The following is an 18,092-nucleotide window of genomic DNA, read 5'->3' as shown; positions in this document are numbered from 1 at the left end:
TGAGTTTGCACCAACTTTCCAAACAAGCATCATGACTTAGTGCCATCCCCCTGTCTTTTCCCCTTGGCCCTGCTCATTGTTTCTATTCAAGTAATCATCCCTCTTGAATGCCTCGATTGACCCTGCTACCGCCACACTTCCAGGCAGTGCATTCCAGACCCCAACCACTCATTGTGTGAAAAAGTTTTTTCACGCATCACATTTGCTTCTTTTGTAAATCACCGCAAATCTGTGTCCTCTCACTCTTCATCCTTTTACAAGCAGGAACAGTTTCTCCCGATCTATTCTGTCCAGCCCCCTCATGACTTTGAACATCTCTATCAAATCTCCTCTTCAATTTCTTCTCTCCAAAGACAACATTCCTAACCTTTCCAGTCTGTCCTCATAACTGAAGTTTCTCATCCCTGGAACCATTCATGTGAACCTCTTCTGGACAGTCTCCAATGTGTTCACACCATTCCTGTAGTGTGGCGCCCAGAACTGTGCACAATATTCCAGCTGAGGTCTATCTAGTGTCCTGGATAAGTTCAGCATAACCTCCTAGCTCTTGTACTCTATGCCCCTATTAATAAACCCCCGAATACTATTTGTAATCTTCTTGTTAGCTGCTTATTATTATCTGCTCGATCCTTCAGAATTTGTAAGAGCATTAGACTGTTGGAAGTGTTCTGAAAAGTTGGTTAAATCTTCAAGGAGGCGTGATGGAGGTTGGGATGGGGTTGTTGTTAGTGCACGGCTTCTGAGTACTCCAATTGCTCCAAGCCATGCGGGCTATAGTTGCAGTCCAGCTGCAGCCTTGGAGCGAAGCAGAGGAGAGGCAACAGAGAAGATAAGCTGCTTTCAGAGGATGGAGGAGGAGGGGTCTCAGCAAGTATCCTTACCCAGCTCGGGTTTTCACAAAGCACTTCTCTTACCTGCACCTAAACCAGGAGGACCATTGTGTTCAGTGGCTGCATTTCTACCAAGAAGGTGACCACAGAAGCCTGCCACCTCCTGGGACCAGACCTGTAATCTCAGAGCAGGGCAAGGATGGCACTGCCAATGGTTGTCAAGGTGATTGCAGGCCTGAATTTATTTTATTTTTGCCAGTGGATCCTTCCAGATTGGAATAGGGAAAGTAGCAAACATTTTTCAGGTTATCATCCATCGATATACCCAGGTGGTGACAGAGTCACTGCAGAACAGGTGAGAGGACTTCATTGTCTTCCAGAGAGAAGCAGGAGTGGCATGCCAGTAGCTTTGCCAGGATCGCAGGCTTTCCCAGGGTGCAATGTGCTATTGACTTTACACAGGTAGCTTTGCGGATGCCACATCTCAAAACTAATATGTGCCACAATCACAAAGAACACTCGTCACTTAATATGCAGTTAATGTGCAAATACATCCAGAACATCTGCTGCTGAATACCCACAATCTGGCAGCAGTCAGATTGTGTTTATCCTGCAACAGTCCACTGTGCCAGCAATCTTCTAACAACCATGTCAAACCTGACCATGGCTGCTTGGGAACAAGGGGTATCCACTCCAAACCTTGCTGGTGTCTCACCTCCTCAACCACACAGGTGGTCAGCAATCATACAGTGTGAGCCAAGTTGCCCTGAGGAATGTTACTGAGGAGATCATTAAGGCGCCAAAGCAATAGATCCGCTCCCTGGACCACCTAGGAGAAGCTGTCTGGTAAGCACTGAAGACAGTGTCCCAGTTCGTAGTGGTCGGCTGTTATCCTACACAATCTACTCATCATGAGGGCAGCCTTAGTCACCACGGGTTTGCTGACCACCTCAGGAAGAGGAGAAGCAAGAGGAAGAGGAAAAAGGAGAAAATAATGAGGAGGAACAGGAAGTTTAAGTAAAACTCCTCCATGCTCCTTGACGATGCCAGCAGATCCCTGGCAGGCCTGTTAAGCATTTCTGTGTGCATGTCCATCAGTCTTTTCCATACCCCACCCCATCATAGCATTCATCTGACCAGACTGGTCGGGTTAATCCTTTCCTCCCGCCTGGCCACAGTTACACCCGTTGATTCACCAAGCGAAGAACCTGCTTCTAAATTGCCCTCTAATCTTGGCCCAGTGCCAGCATCTGAACTGATTACTGCAAGCGTCAGATCGGCTGATGGTGTTCCTTCCTGCTCAGTTTGGGCCTTCGCCATCTGGGCCCTCAACCTCAGACATCATTGGCTGGCCAGGTAAAGCTTTTGTTTTTCTGAAAGCATAAACGCACAAGAGGAGGTTTGGGGTGACTGAGGGGAAGGGGAGGGGGATGGCGGGTGGGGGTGGCATGGTGAAGCAAGTGTTACAATACCCTGGGCTAGGGCACGGTCAATTCCAGCCCTCTTGACCCAGAGTCGCAACACAATTGAATTAACCAATAATTCTTCGAACAATGGCTGACGTCTTTGGCCCTTGGCTGTCAAATAATTACAGTCACCGGGTTTGTAACGTTAAACACAATTACTTTCTATTTATAACAACAACTATAATGAAATATGCAGCAAATACAACTGATTAACTATTATCTAATTCCTAATCCCCCACTTTAACTTGTCCCCACCCTCTACACACACACACAGTGGAGAGAGAGAGAGAAGGAAGAAGAACAGCAGGTCCTCCCCTCAGTGTCCAAGATTCACAAGATTCAAACTGAGCTCCTTGGGTCTCTAAAAATCATTCCACTCATGTAGGACCCAATCACCACCTGTTACCGGGCACAATACGGCCTTTTTAAAAGAATTTGTTGGCCACCAGACAACCAATCAAACTGAGTCCCACCCCATCTGTCAGAAGCCACAAAGTCTTGGTTCTGCTGTCCAAAGCTAGCAGCACCATATACTATGTTGCAACTTCCTGAATTTCTCATTCTCTCGGCTGCTTGACTAAAAGACACATGTCCATTAAGCATCCATGGATCAAAAATGATAATGGTAAAAATAAAGAAAGGGGAAATATGGGAATGAACTGAAAGAACCCTTAAAGTACATGGTGACACCGTCTGCAGTTTGTACATCATGACAGATTTCAGGATGAGGGTGAAATGGGATTTAAAAAGGGGCATTAGGCAGGAACATATCATCATTCTCGATAGCATCAGGGATGCTGCTAGTCACGGCCTCAGTGATGGCCATTACAATTATCCCCAGCACCATCTCCTCCATGAGGATCTGCACATGGATCTCTTTCTGCCCTTGCCCACCAGTTTCTTGCTGATGCTGTCTGATCTAGACCACCCTACTCTGCAAAAGATCGGGAAGTGCATCAGTGGGGTTTTGCAATGTTTTTGGGTGATGACCTGCCGCAGTCGAATAGCTGGCAGTATGCGCAACCTGTGAGATATGTGTGCACCTTTCAGAGATGCTAAGTCTGTGAAGGTGACATGCAGCACGTGAATGTGAGGTTGGAGTCATGTGTTACGACCCACTGCAGGTCCGCAAATAACTTTTTTCCAGACCCAATAGATATGCTTTAAAAGGAGCCAACTTAACCATGCCTTCTTGAATTAAAGATTGAGTGAGTTTATTAATTACTAAAGGCAAGAACACGGTAAAACACATGCATATACATTCATACAGGTTAGAAGGAGAATTGAGTTCAAAGTAAGTAAATATAAACCAAAACATATACGGAACAGTCCTTGGCATGTGAGGAGTAGATGATTAAGCGTTGCAACCATTATTATTTGAACTCAGTAAGCGAATAGTCAGTTTTAAGGTTCCAGTAGAGTTGATTTCAGCAGATGAATAGTTGGTTTTGCGATTCCAGTGTTCTGTAGGCTGGCAAAGAAGTTTCCCAGTTCTCTTTAGAGGTGCGGTCCTTTCTGACTTGGCTGAATTCCACAGTCAGAGAGAGAATATACTGGTAAATGGCTATTTGCAGGGGCACTGTGAATGTGCTTGCTGACTTCAACTTCCATGTCAAAATATCCAGTACTTGTTCTCACAAAGCACACACAGATAGACCAACTGGGACAGCTTTGCAGCTGGCTTTTAACCCATTCTTTGTAGATTCCAAGTGGGAAGGTGGATCCACACAAATCCATCTTGGCACTACACAGGAAATTTCTTGATGGAATAATCACTGTGTCCTTTTATACCTACCGGTGTTGGTAATTAGCTTCTGGATGTTTTTCAAGTATGTTGTCTGGTAACAGGATCGGCTTCCATTGCCTCTCAGAGAAACACCCTGAAAAAATTCAGCCAGCGGCTTGTGTGTCTATTTTTCAGAAACAATTCAGGTCTTATTTAAATTACAATATTTCTGGTCATTATTTGGTGTTTTTTCCATTCATCATTATGACACATGGTCGATAGAGATTGTTGGCAGATGGGTGAAGGGGTGTGGTTAGTAGAGCAGTATGCAATCTTAGTAGTGCAGTTGGTAGGATACAGAATGTACGGATGCATTCACTGACCTTGGCCACTCGTATCAGCTCATTTAAATTCTTGAGACACTGCAGGTCCTTGGCATCAGCTGCTAGCATTGACCACCATGGTGACCTGTTCCCACTGTCCTCTGTGCAGTCTCTTTCCTCTGGTCCTCCTCCTGCTCCAGTGATTCCAATGCAGCTTACGGAAACCTGGAGGCATGCTTTTGTGCCCATGGCGCTATTTTGCTCCCTTCCTAAATGTCTTCAAATGTTGTCTAATCAGTTCCAGTCACTACTGCAGCCACAAAACACCTTGCTTTAAAAAAGTGCAGCAAGGCTTTAAGTAAGGCAGACAGACTTTAAGTGGTGCCAGCCTCCAACAAAGCTGGGACCCCCGCTGAGGCGCACAGACACATAACGTCACATTCAGCGCTGCGCCCGCACAACAATCGTGGAAATGAGCAGGAAGTACCAGGTTCATCTCCTACCTGCATTGCTTCCATTGGGCACATGATAATTGAGAATTGTGATTCCCGTGTCCAGTTCTGGGGAGGGAGGGGGGGGGGGGGGGGGGGCAGGCCCTCCCCCTCAACATCTCCAGCTCTTTGTGAAACTAATTTGCTTCCTCATTTTGAAATAGCGATGACATGGCTGTCATCAGTGTCACAGTTAAATATGGGGGCACAGTGGTTAGCACTGCTGACTCACAGCACCGGAGACCCAAGTTCAATTCCGGCCTTGGGTCACTGTGTGCAGTTTGTACATTCTCCCTGTGTCTGTGTGGGTTTCCTCCGGGTGCTCCGGTTTCCTCCCACAGTCTAAAGATGTGCAGGTTAGGTGGATTGGCCGTGATAAATTGCCCTTCAGTAGGGTTATGGGGATAGGGTGGGGGTTTGGGCCTAGGTGGAGCACTCTTTCAGAGGTTCGGTGCGGACTCGATGGACCAAATGGCCTTCTTCTGCACTGTAGGGATTCTATGATGAAACAGCCAAAGATGTTTGGGCTTAGGAAACTACCCTGAGTAACTCCTGCAGTGATGTCCTGGGAATGAGATAATTGACTTCCAACAACCACAACCATCTTCCTTTGTGCCAGTTATCACTCCAACCAGTGGAGAGGTTTCCTTTGCATTAGTTTTAAACATAGTAATTCTGTACCTGTTAGTGGAACATAATCTTGGATTCTGTTGCTCGAGATATTTTTTACCAATCGTAACTCTGAAACACTTAAACTCTCCAACTCTGATTCATTTAATTGGTAATTTACGGTACCATTCTGCTCACTGTCCATGTCGAAGAATTTCTTTATTTACACTTGACACAAGTTGTTAATTGGTAATAATTGGCACTATAAATCTGATGATGATTTTTCTGAGAGATAGTCCTAGTTACTAGATTTGAATATGTGGAAACCATGATATTGTCGGCCGTAGAATTAGATCTGTGCCAGTCATAGAATTGTGGGCATCAATCCTGGCATCATTGGGAAAAATGCACTCCTATCATTGGTACCGATTCTAGAAATGCTGGTTCTTCCTTGCCATGTGTGATAAGACAGCAACCTGTCTCCAAGCATCTGGCAAAGCAACTGTGACTGACTGCCTTGCAGAAGCATAGGTGGGCACCTTGGACCAATACTTCCTGCTGATCCCTGGAGGCCTTGCCTTCTTCAAAAAGGGATCGACTTAATCATGATATCGAGTAGAGGAATCACATACCAGAAACTGTGGGTGGGATTTTCCTCCTCCTGCTCCGTGGCATGTTTGCCAGCGACGGAGGACAGCTCACCAGTGGCCGGCGGCGGGATCTCCTGGTCCCTCCCTTGTTAACGGGGTTTCCCATTGAACGCACCCCTCACTGCCGCGAAGCCGGCGGCGGGGGTGCGCCGTCGGCGATGCCATAAGCTCCCGCCAGCATAAACGGCCAGAAAACCCCTTCCAGCATCTTTACCTTGCACACATAAGGAAGTTTGAAGAAAGAGATGCCACAGCTATCCCACTGCAAGTGCTATCTACTTTTGAAAACATACTTCCTTGCAGTGTAAATATGTCTTTTGGGGTGAAATTGCAGCACAGGATGGACGATACAGTCATTGGGCATTAAGTGTGAGGATGGTTTGCAGACACCTGTGATGGAATAGGGCATTCATAATGACAACTGGAATGTGAGACACAGTGATAAATGTACAGGATTCAATATCTGTGATTTGCTCAAATAATTAGTTATGAAGCGACAAACGGTTTGGAAACAGCTTAGCAGAGTTTCTGCTGACCCGTTCATCATGCAGCTTCCTATGAGCTCTCTGAATGCAATGTGACTGGGCTAAATTCCAGCAGAAATGAGCTGAATTATTAGCTATTCAGTGACTGTCTGGAAAAGGATCGAGATTCTGCTACTGTGCCAGACAGTGGCAATTGTGACCATTGTGAGCCTCGGTGCAGTGTGTAACTAATTCCGTGCAAAAATAGACAATGATTTTTCCAATGTTCGCACAATGAGGACATCTTGCCCCGTTGTGTTACCTATAGCTATATAATAGCCACTGGAGTTTAAAAGAAAAGGTCCACAAACTTCAGTGAACTAAACCCAGAAGACGGTAATGAACTAATCTAAGCTAACCCTAAAATTCTGCTTTAAGAAAACCTGAGTCTGGGTCTTCGTTGCATTCTAAACCTAGTAATGGGGTTAACACATTAATAAAACTGTGGGCATACAATTGAGCTGGGGCATGTGAGGGAAAATATACCTCACAATAACTTGTAAATTTGTGTGTGGACAATTATACTTCTGCAAGTTGAGTCCAGTCCTCCTTGGGATTAATTTTAGTCTCAGTCATCAGCTGAGAAAGCAGATTTTACACCCTGCACTCTCCATGGCTTCAAGGAAAATTAAACCAAGCAGTGCTGCACTCGATTGTGCCAATTTCCTGATGGACGGACTAAATTAAAATTACCCCAATAGCGACTCAAATCAAGATGTAGCAAAAAAGCTCTGCATTTCTTTCATCAAATGGTGAAAGTAACGTCAATGAAGAGCAGGATTACTTGAGCATTCAGAGGACTTTTTCATTCATTCATGGGATGTGTCACTGGCTAGGCCATTCATTCATTGCCTACCCCTAATTGCCCTTGAGAAGGTGGTGGTGAGCTGCCTTCTTGAACCGCTGCAGTCCATGTGGTGTAGGTACACCCACAGTGCTGTTAGGGAGGGAGTTCCAGGATTTTGACCCAGTGACACTGAAGGAACAAAGATATACTTCCAAGTCAGGGTGCTGAGTGATTTGGAGGGGAACTTCCAGGTGGTAAGGTTCCCAAGTATCTACTGCCCTTGTCCTTCTGGGTGGTAGTGGTTGTGGATTTGGAAAGTGATGTCTCAGGAGCCTTGGTGAATTTCTGCTGTGCATCTTGTAGATGGTACACAGCTGCCACTGTGTGTGGTGGTGGAGGGAGTGAATGTTTGTGGATTGGGTGCCAATCTAGTGGGCTGCTTTGTCCTGGATGGGGTCATGTTGCTTGAGTGTTGTTGGAGCTGCACTCTTCCAGGCAAGTGGAGAATATTCTTGTAGCCACAGTTTTTATATGACTAGTTCAGTTCAATTTCCAGTCAATGGTCACCCCTAGTATGCTAAAGTATCACATGGCGCTTTATCACTGTTGCTCTCCAGTATAGTATTTACCTACCAGTGGAAACTCATGGGATACTTTCCCATCTGGCGGTAGCTTAGCTCCAAATCCTAATGCTGGAAAAAGCTTGTCACTGTCATAGTCCTGAATGATCTCTCCTACTGCTTTTAATGCCATGGCATATGCATTCATCTGATATGGGTTCATGTAGTGTAGAGACGTGGGCTGCGAAGGGTTTCCTGCAAGAGGAAAGAAACATGTTATTTTTAAAATTCTTTCATGAGATGTGGGCGTAGGGGGCTAGGTCAGCATTTATAGCCCATCATGAATTTCCCTTGAGAAGGTGGTGGCAAGCTACCTTCTTGAACCATTGCACTCCAAGTAGTGTAGGAAAACCCACCGCTCTGTAAACGAACCTTGCCAAATAACTCACTCTCTTTGAAGGCAACGAGATATATTGTGAATACCGATAATTTGTGTGTCTATACACAGCATGGTTTTAATAAGTTGCTCCGTGTTAAAATAAAAGCAAAATACTGTGGTTGCTGGAAATCCGAAAAACAGAAAGTGTTGGAAAAACTCAGCAGGTCTGGCAGCTTCTCCGACGAGAGAAACAGAGTCGAAGTTTCGAGTCCGCATGACTTCTTCAGAACTTTGACTCATAAATGTTAACTCCGGTCGGAATTCTCCGGCGTTAGGATTCACTCTTCCCGCTGGCGGCGCTCTCCCGGCTGCGGGTTTCCCGGCAACGTGGGGTGGCTTCAATCGGAAATCCCATTGACAACCGGCGGGAGGAGCTGAGAAACACTCGGCTATGGAACCAAAAAATCTGGCCCTCTGTTTCCCCCTCCACAGATGCTGAATTTTTCCATCATTTTCTGTTTTTATTTTATAAAGTGTTATATATCAATTTAGTCAAAGATTTGCTTTAGCTAAAAAAAATTGGTGCATTTTCGAGTTTCATTGCTCAGCACAAGATGAATGTTGTGGTTTAATTCGTCTCCTTGTAAAACTTATTTATGAAAAATATCATTTCTGTGTTTCATTATATGATGTAATTACATTCCTCTAATATGCCTCTGTTATAGTGGTAGCATTAAAGTTATGTTACTGGACTAGTAATCCTAAACCCTGAATTAATTATCTGGGAACTCAAGTTTAAATGCCACAACAGACGTTTTTAATTAAATAAATTGTGAATAAAAACCTGTTACTACTAATGTTTACCATGAAATTGACAGATTTTTTATAAAACCCCAGCGGTTCACTATTGCCCTTTAGGCAAGGAAATCTGTCCTCCTTACCTGGTCTTATTTACATGTGATTCCAGACCCTCAGCAATGTGGTTAAATGCCCACTAAATGGTCCAGCACGCCACTCAATTATTTTCAAGAAGACAGCTCACCATCATCTCCTCAAGGCAAATTAGGGTTGGCCAATAAATGCCAGTAATACCCATGAATGAATTTTTTAAAAGTACACAAGCACAATGAGTTCAATTTCCCATCCAAACTCACCATTAGATGCAGTGAAGTCTATTGCCACGGTGAAATTTAGCTGAGTTCTGTAAGAGGGTTAACAACAGGGATGTTATAGTGACTGAAGAAATGATTTAGGCTCAATCAATAAGGACACATAATTCAACAGTGCACACATTAAAGCACATGGCTGATCCTTACCCGCCCTTAATGTAATCCAGAAATGTGAAGTCGGATTCCACTTTGAAAGAAAGAAGAGTCACCTAGTGAAAAGAAACATAAGCTGTCACTATGAACAACTTTGACAGGAATACAGGACTAGTAACATAGAAAGCACTATTACATGGTATTATTACACCTGGTGACATGGAGTTATTACAGAATTCTATTGGATCTTTCATGTCTTTCATTCCAACAGCCAGGTTTCCAAGACTCTGAAAATTGACTCGGTGAAAGGAGACAAACAGGGCAGAATCCAGGAGGTAAATGCCTTTACAGCACCGGACCTTTGTACCCCCAATCACCACCTACAGACCAGACTTCCTATCACCACCACCCCCACCTGCCCACCCCACTTGCCCTTCCAGTGATCAGAACTCCCCACGATTATCCCTACTTTGCCAGTTAAGTTTGCCTTGTTGATGGTAAAGTTGAAATTCCTGTATTGTACATGTCACATTTCACAATTTAATTTCAGTCTAACTCTATGCCCTCATTTGTCATATTCTGGACTGTTTTGAGATGTCCGCTATTTGGGGCGTTGTCAGCTTATTAAATGCCGTTCATCGGTTTTCACTCATTTTGCAAACTATGCAAATTCAACCTGTGCGTTGAAGTGTTAAACTGCGATGTGTATTGTCAGCTGTTGTCTCTGTTACATGAATCATTGTCCTCATACTGCTTCTGTAAACTATGAAGTCTTAATTTTTTTTACGTATGATGGAGGTCCTATTGTTACTGTGAATTAGCCAGGAAGATGGTTGCACTTCGTGTCTTAAAGCAATGAACGTCCACCAGGATATATGCGGAGTAATATTACTAGTGGGTAAAGAGTATCACAGATTGTAAATCCCAGATTGGTAGGTCAGTTAGTTAGATCAGAGAGCACAAAATTTAGCTCTGTAAGCTGATCTTGCAAATTACTTTTTCATATACTTTTTCGACAAATTCAAGAGAACAGTGGAGGCTAGAAATAATTGTCTAATTTGTTTGTTTGTCATTTCTCTATCAATTATTAATCTGTTCATTTGAGTTTTATTTTATATAGGAGTTCGCTGGACTATTTTCGTATTGAAAATATTTTAAAGCTTTCTGACAGAAATTATTATTGGTTTGAAACATAGAACTACAGTAGATTAAAAAATACAACAAATAAGGTGTCAAATGTTAATATATTTTTAAAAGTGGTGGTGGGGGGGGAAGTCTACCATGCTCCAAGGTTCCACTAGGAAATAAACTCTTTGCTTTCAGCATTCACTTTCCCTTCAGTATTTTGTGCATTTCTCAATTCCCCAAATTATCCCATTCCCGACATCTGGGGGGGGGGGGGGGGGGGGGCAGTGGAATAATTGAGTTTTGAGGTGACAAATGCATGGGTGAGGGTTTCATCAGAAGGTGAGCGATGTTAAATTTGGAGGTGAGCCACCTTACAGACGTGGAGACAATTGTCTTTGTGATGGAGGTGATATGGGATCAGAGCTCATTTGAGAGTCGAATAGAATGCTGAGATTGTGATTGGTTTGCTTCAGCATAATACAGTGGCTGGGAAGGGAATGGAATTGATTTCAAGAGTATAGTTTGTTGTAGTGACCAAGGGAAATGACTTCAGTCTCCCAATACTGGATGAACATCCATATCATCCAAAACTAGACAAACTGTCTAATGGCATAAAGCACATGTGAGATCAAGAGGAGCAATGGAGAGGTAGAGGTGGATGTCATCAACATACATTAGAAGTTAACCGCAGGTCTGTGGATGATATCGCCAAAGGCGCAACATGTAGATCCAGGTAATAGTATGGTGGTGGAAAGAGAAGCCGCAGACAAGGAGGATTATGTTATTGTAAGCCTTTTTTCAGTGCTTTTAAGGTATTTCACTATTGCACCACCCCTATCTCCCCACCTCGCTCTGCTTCAGCGACCCATTTGTTGTTGGTACTCACCGTTCCAGAATTGATATACTTCTTCTTTTTCCCTCTTTTCTTTGGATTTAAAACCTAAAGGAAACAAAAGAGTTCAGAAGAAGTCATATTGGGCTCGAAACGTCGGGCGTAATTTGCCGGCCTCGTCTCGCTCGACTTGGTGTCGCGACAAAGCCGTTGAATCTCGCGAGAGGTCTCTTGCGACATTCGTGATGCTAGAGACTTCGCAATTTAAATATGCACGTGCCGGATTCTCCCGGTGCCCAAGAACCAACTGTCTCCCCAGCGAGGCCGCAACAAGGCACCATTTTGTACTGGTCCACACAAATGTGGGCTAGTCGGTACCTGGGGGCTCTGCCAGGCCATTGGAGACCCCGAGGTGGTCAGGGACACGGAAGGGTGACACCCGGGCTCTCCCTCTGGCACCCGGGCACCTTACCTCTAACGTTGGTAAATATTCTTATATTTTAACAATTTGAATATTGCACGTGATAAAAATAAGTACAAATCTTTGTCGCACCCGAGATGAGGATTGATGTCGGGAATGGGACAATTCCAGCGAGGCGCTGTGCTTGCAGCTCTGGTCAGGAAATTGCGGGCATTTCCTGACTGGTGACACCTGTCAGAACCACTCACCCCTCAGTGGGAGTACCTGGTTAGGGAATCAGTTCGCTGGCAGCTGCCATTATGCCAATCTGGAATTGGCATGGTGGCACAGTGGGGGCAGCACTGCCTCACAGCACCAGAGACCCGGGTTCGCTTCTGGCCTTGAGTGTCAGTGTGGAGTTTGCACATTCTCCCGTGTCTGCGTGGGTTTCCTCTGCGTGCTCTGGATTCCTCCCACAGCCTAAAGATATGCAGGTTAGGTGGGGATACGGGGATAGGGCGGGGGAGTTGACCTCGGTAGGGTCATCCTTTGGAGGGTCAGTGCAGACTCAGTGGGCTGAATGGCCTCCTTCTGCACTGTAGGGATTCTACGGAGGGTTTAAAGCAGTATGTTCCAGGAGCAGCAAATACCTACTCTATGGGATCAATGGTCCTTTAGGATATTCAATCGGTTTAATTCTTATAGATTAGATTACACGACGCTCAGCATTCGACAGCACACAGCCAGCAAGACCCCAGGAGGTCAATCTGAAATGCAATCAATAGGCAGATCAGAGGATTTGTGCATTCTTCCTCCATTTCTGTTTCATAAGTTTGCAAAAATCACTTTTTTAAAAAATGGAACAGTGATTGAACCCATCAGCATTCGATCAGGTGCCTTTGAGCAATCTGCAATGCTGGGTGTTTGTGCTGGCTCAGGAGGATTGAGTAATGTGAAGGCTAATAGTTGGTTAATTAAATCTAATGTTATCTGAGGAGAGGCCTGCGGACTCTATGTTCATGCTGAGCTGTTTGTATTTGACCAGCCTGTATGGGCACCCAAAAAGCTGGAGTGGAATCAAATAACCAATGGATTTTTTGAGCCTGACTAGTTATGTTTAATACTGGGATTGATGATTGCAACTTTGTCTTTCTCATAAACACAGCTCCTACCAGAGTGAACTTTCCCATTTCTTACCCCTAATGGCCTCTCAATAAATCATTAGTTTTCTGCCAATTGGTGTCAACTTATAGCCAATTCTGATACCTGGGCTCGCCCTCAATGTGGGTTCACCCTCAATAGGAACTATGGGCTGAATTTTTACCAAGTCGGTGGGAGCTTTTTAAAACCAGAACAATGGGCTCAGTTCCAGGATTTCCAAACCATTCCAGGGCTGTCTGAATTTTGGGACTGAATTTAAATGATACTGGCTGGTTCCTGTCCAAAAGTCCACAACTGGCACTCCTAAGGTGGCCAGCTCCATTGCAGAGATAGCCATGTCCTACTCCTCTGCAATTTTCATGGAATAGACCTAGATTTTTAAAGAGTCATAGTTCACGACCCTTCAAAGAGTTACGAATCCTATGCTGCATTAGGGGACCTTTAAAAAGACGAGTTCAGAAGGTCCTTCACATGACCCTATGCCAAGCTATGCCCCTTCACCCACACCCCATAGTTCCTCATGCTCCCTATGCTAAGCTGTGACGCTTCCGTGCCCAGTGACCAACTATACACTATATAGAACCAATGAACTCTATAGTTACAGTCGGTTGTATGAAAAAAAGGATTAAAAAAAAAAAATTTCATTCATAACTTTTTACTGTTAAAAAAAGCCATTTCACTACAAGGTAATAAAAGTATCATTCGTCCCAAACCCTTTAAAATATCAATAACAGAAACCACAAGCCATTCAAACCACTTCACCTTGCATAAATAAAAATTGTGAAATCGACTGCAGAGGACTGGGCTGTCAATCAAGCAATGTTTTCTCTGAAGTGCAGATGTTCCAACCTGAGTAATGTATCTGGACTCTTAGACAAGCATACATAATGAGGCTTGGTTGAGAGCCCAAACAGCCATTACCCTTGATGAAACATTTGCCTTTTAAACAGCCTGACCCGGCACCAGGCAGACCTTGAGGCTGTCTCCAACCTCTTTCCCAGGTTAGTTTACCTGACTCCAGCTCATATGCAGCCCCTGGCTATGAAGATCCCGCCTTTGTGGGATCCTCTCTTGAAGCGGGTGGGCTGAGACGAGCATTTTGCCCACTTCCGCTACCCACCTTGAGGATGAAAATTCAAGCCTATATTGCTGTTCCCCCAAGCTCATTGGTCTGGAATGTAATTTTCAATTTGGGTATGGGAAGTCCAAGGTCCAATTCTGGACAAGGTCACTTTAGGGTGAGAGGATTGGGAGAAGTTTTGATAGAACTGCTCAAAATCATGAAGGGTCCAGATCAGCGCCTCCCAAAGTGAGGTCATGACTCCCAGTGGAGTCACAAGGTGAGATTCTGAGGTCGCGAGCTCTGCAGCTGCAATGGCTGCCATGGAGCTCAGGCTGAATGTTAACAGCTGTAAGGCCCCTTTGACTCCTCGTTTTTAAATAAAATAGTGGGCATGGCCTAAATGACTAATACCTGACGCACTAATTCTTGCGCCAAAATACTCACCAAAGATGTAGGTTTTTAAAAATACATGAAGTTTAAACAATACTCAGCCCCTCGCTCTCACAGGCTTTTCCCCCGCAATCGGACATGGGGTCATGGCAATTGTCATGCCTCCAATCGGGAAGCACTGATCTCAAATTTTTTTTAAATTCATGGGATGTGGGCATTCCCTTTGTCTTTTTGTCCACGACACCTTTGTCAATCTCTCCCTAGCCTCCACCTATCCCTGGCCTTTTATCCAGCTCTAGTGTTCATCACTCCCCACCCCCCCCCCGCCCCCCCCTCAACAACAGTATAAATCTCATCCTATTTCCAGTTCTCTCTGGCTCAGATGAAGAGTTATCCAAACTCAAAACGTTAGCTCAGTTCTCCCTTCCCAGATGCTGTCAGACCCCTTGAGATTTTCCAGCATTTCCTGTTGTTTGTTTCAGATTTCATCATCCACAGTAATTTGCTTTTATCTCTGGATTACTTGTCCAGTGGTAATACCACACTGCCACTCTTCTGGATAGAGAAGGGATTGTTTCCGTTGGCAGGAGGGTCAAGAACCAGAGGACACAGAGTTAACGTGAATGCCAAAAGAACCAAAGGAAACGTTTGGTTACGATCTGGAATGCACTGTCATAGAGATTCAATGGAGGCTCTCAAAAGAGAACTGGATAAGTACCTGAAGGGCGCCCCTGACCCTACAGTGCCCACTTTGCACGGAAGGCCTTGATGGTGCTGTGGACTTTGCATGCTCCCTCTCTAGGCATACCTGCTGCAAATGAAGCTGCAGAAGAGGGGCAGACAGTCAGGGCAGCACAATTGTGCAGTGGTTAGCACAGTTGCTTCACAGCTCCAGGGTCCCAGGTTCAATTCCTGGCTTGGGTCACTGTCTGTGCGGAGTCTGCATGTTTTCCCCTTGTCTGCGTGGGTTTCCTCCGGGTGCTCCGGTTTCCTCCCACAGTCCAAAGATGTGCAGGTTAGGTGGATTGGCTGTGCTAAATTGCCCTTAGTGTCCAAAAGAGGTTAGGTGGGGTTACTGGGGTAGGTTGGAAGTATGGGCTTAAGTGGGGTGCCCCTTCCAAGGGGCGGTGCAGACTCGATGGGCCGAATGGCCTCCTTCTGCACTGTAAATTCTATGGGATGATCCCCTTGGTTTCCCTCTGCCTGGACATGTTTATGGCCAGTTTTTCCATGCCCCGGAGCAGGTTCACGAGGCGGTCCTCCTCCCTCCCCGTCCCTTTGCAGGGCTTTGGGGAAGGGGCAGAGGAGTGGAACTATCTACACTGCTCCTGCAGGAAGCCAGCATGGGCTCGAGAGGCCAAATGGCCTTGTTCTGTGCTGCATCATTCCATGCTTCTGTGAGTAATTTCACAGAAGATTCTCACAGACATCTGAGAAAGGGTGTTTGTATCTTTTCAGTTTAGGCTGGTTTCAAACCTATGCCACAGATGTGAACAGACGGATTGCTAATTACACCCACCTTGTTCCTGACTGGGACTCGCAAAGCCGACATGGGTTAAATTAGATAGCCCCCGAGGACATGTACGGGGATTGCATTCCTTGATTAGCCTATATTTGGTGACAATACAGTAGGCTATCACCTTTGTGCTGGCTGCTCATTTGAATGGTCTCTGTGTACAGCCAGCGCTAACTGCATTGTTCATTGGCTGGATGGGTCAGTGGGGACCACGTGAAGTGAATGTTCTTTTAAAGCAGAGGTACAGTGTGGCTGGAGCAGGTGCTGGGAGTCATGGTTGAAGAGAATTTGACCTGGAAAATAGTGAGCATAGATAGAGTAGACAGGAACAAACTTGTCCCCTTGGTGGAGGGGGGTCAATGACCAGTGGGCATAGATTTAAGGTAAGGGGCAGGAGATTTAGAGGGGATGTGAGTGAAAACCTGTTTACCCAGAGGTTTCCCCTCACATCCCCTCTAAGCATCCTGTCCCTTACCTTAAATCTATGCCCCCTGGTCATTGTCCCCTCCACCAAGGAGACAGGTTTGTTCCTGTCTACTCTATCTATGCCCCTTATAATTTGATACATCTCAAACATGTCCCCCCTCAGTCTCCTCAGCTCCAAGGAAAATCTATCAAGAAAATCCTATCAAATTCTCAATTCACCACACCCCCTTCATTCACTTATCAACAATTGCTATCAATCAATTGATACCTAATATTCACATCTTGCAGATTGCACAAACTGCCAGCTATTCGACCATGATAACCACATCAGCCAAAATGATTGTACAAAACTCACTGGCACCTATCTTTCAGGACAACCAGAGGCAGCGGGAATTAATTGGAGTGGTGAGGTGGCCCTGCATGTCCTAACCCCATGGGGAACGATGGCCCTGCATGTCCTAACCCCGTGGAGAAGTCTGCTGGCTATTATTGGTTCAGCCCACTGCTGAGTCAGTGGCCTACAGCAGGGCTGAAAGCCATCACAGATGATGGTGTCTCCTCATTCATAATCCTTCTCACATCCCACTTTTACATAATCCAGGGGTGTAGTGCTACCAGGGCACACCAGAGCACTGCTCCAGCACCTCCAACCAGGACCTGGGAAAGGGGGGCAGATGGTTCCAAACACTGGAACTAAGGGACTCGGGATGAGTGTTTCAAACAGAGTTCTCATCATCCAAGCTAAACTGCCGGAGCTTAGGACTTAAGATAAAAGCAAATGACTGCAGATTCTGGAATCTGAAACAAAAGTAGAAAACACTGGACAACCTCAGAAGGACTGACAGCATCAGTGGAGAGAGAAGGACGCTAACGTTCTGAGTCTGGAGGACTCTTTGTCATAGCTAAGTCTGTCAGAGAGTAGAGCCAGATAGACAAGCTTTAAAACAAATGGGATCTTTCAGGCTGAGAGTTCTGAATTTTTGAAGCAGCTCTGTCAGGTCAACTTCATTTGTTGCTGCATTTAGCTGGGAATGTTTGGGGGGGGGGCGGGTGGCTGGGGAGAGGTGATAATGAGATGCACGTTCTCCCCATGTCTGCGTGGGTTTCCTCTGGTGCTCCGGTTTCCGCCCACAGTCCAAAGATGTGCAGGTTAGGTGGAAAGCTGATGCTAAATTGCCCCTTAGAGTCCAAAGGTTAGATGGGGTTATGGGGTTGCAGGGAGAGGACGGGGGTGTGGGCCTAGGTGGGGTGCTCTTTCAGAGGGTTGGTGCAGACTTGATGGGCCGAATGGCCTCCTTCTGCACTGTAGGGATTCTATGAAAACCTTGCAAGTTATAAATTTGTTGGGGAAAGTCTGGAGAGCTGCTGATCCTCTTCGATCCTCCGCCATGTGCAATATCATCAGGTTCTGCACTGTAAATTCTATGAAAATAGGTTGCGGTAGAAAACGCAAGAGGCAGGATGACCCTATCATAGAATCATAGAATCTACAGTACAGAAGGAGGTCATTCAGCCCATCGAGTCTGCAAAGGCTCTTGGAAAGAGCACCCCATTTAAGCCCACACCTCC

General features: G+C 45.4%; 1 protein-coding gene across 4 annotated transcripts in view; it reads right to left on the bottom strand.

Moving 5' to 3' along the window:
• LOC140388518 (copine-9-like) overlaps positions 1 to 18,092 on the bottom strand; it is a 604,903-nt gene that overhangs the window by 81,356 nt on the left and 505,455 nt on the right. For all 4 annotated transcript variants that reach the window (XM_072472866.1, XM_072472865.1, XM_072472867.1 and 1 more), the window contains 4 exons: positions 11,622 to 11,675; positions 9,662 to 9,723; positions 9,500 to 9,546; positions 8,040 to 8,221 (listed from right to left, as the gene is read on the bottom strand). In XM_072472866.1, the coding sequence (XP_072328967.1) occupies positions 8,040 to 8,221; positions 9,500 to 9,546; positions 9,662 to 9,723; positions 11,622 to 11,675 (345 nt within the window). The remainder of the gene's footprint in view (positions 1 to 8,039; positions 8,222 to 9,499; positions 9,547 to 9,661; positions 9,724 to 11,621; positions 11,676 to 18,092) is intronic.

This window comes from Scyliorhinus torazame, chromosome 13 (assembly GCF_047496885.1).
Source record: "Scyliorhinus torazame isolate Kashiwa2021f chromosome 13, sScyTor2.1, whole genome shotgun sequence".
Taxonomy (NCBI): Eukaryota; Metazoa; Chordata; class Chondrichthyes; order Carcharhiniformes; family Scyliorhinidae; genus Scyliorhinus; species Scyliorhinus torazame.
This window is presented reverse-complemented; position numbering and strand designations above follow the sequence as displayed.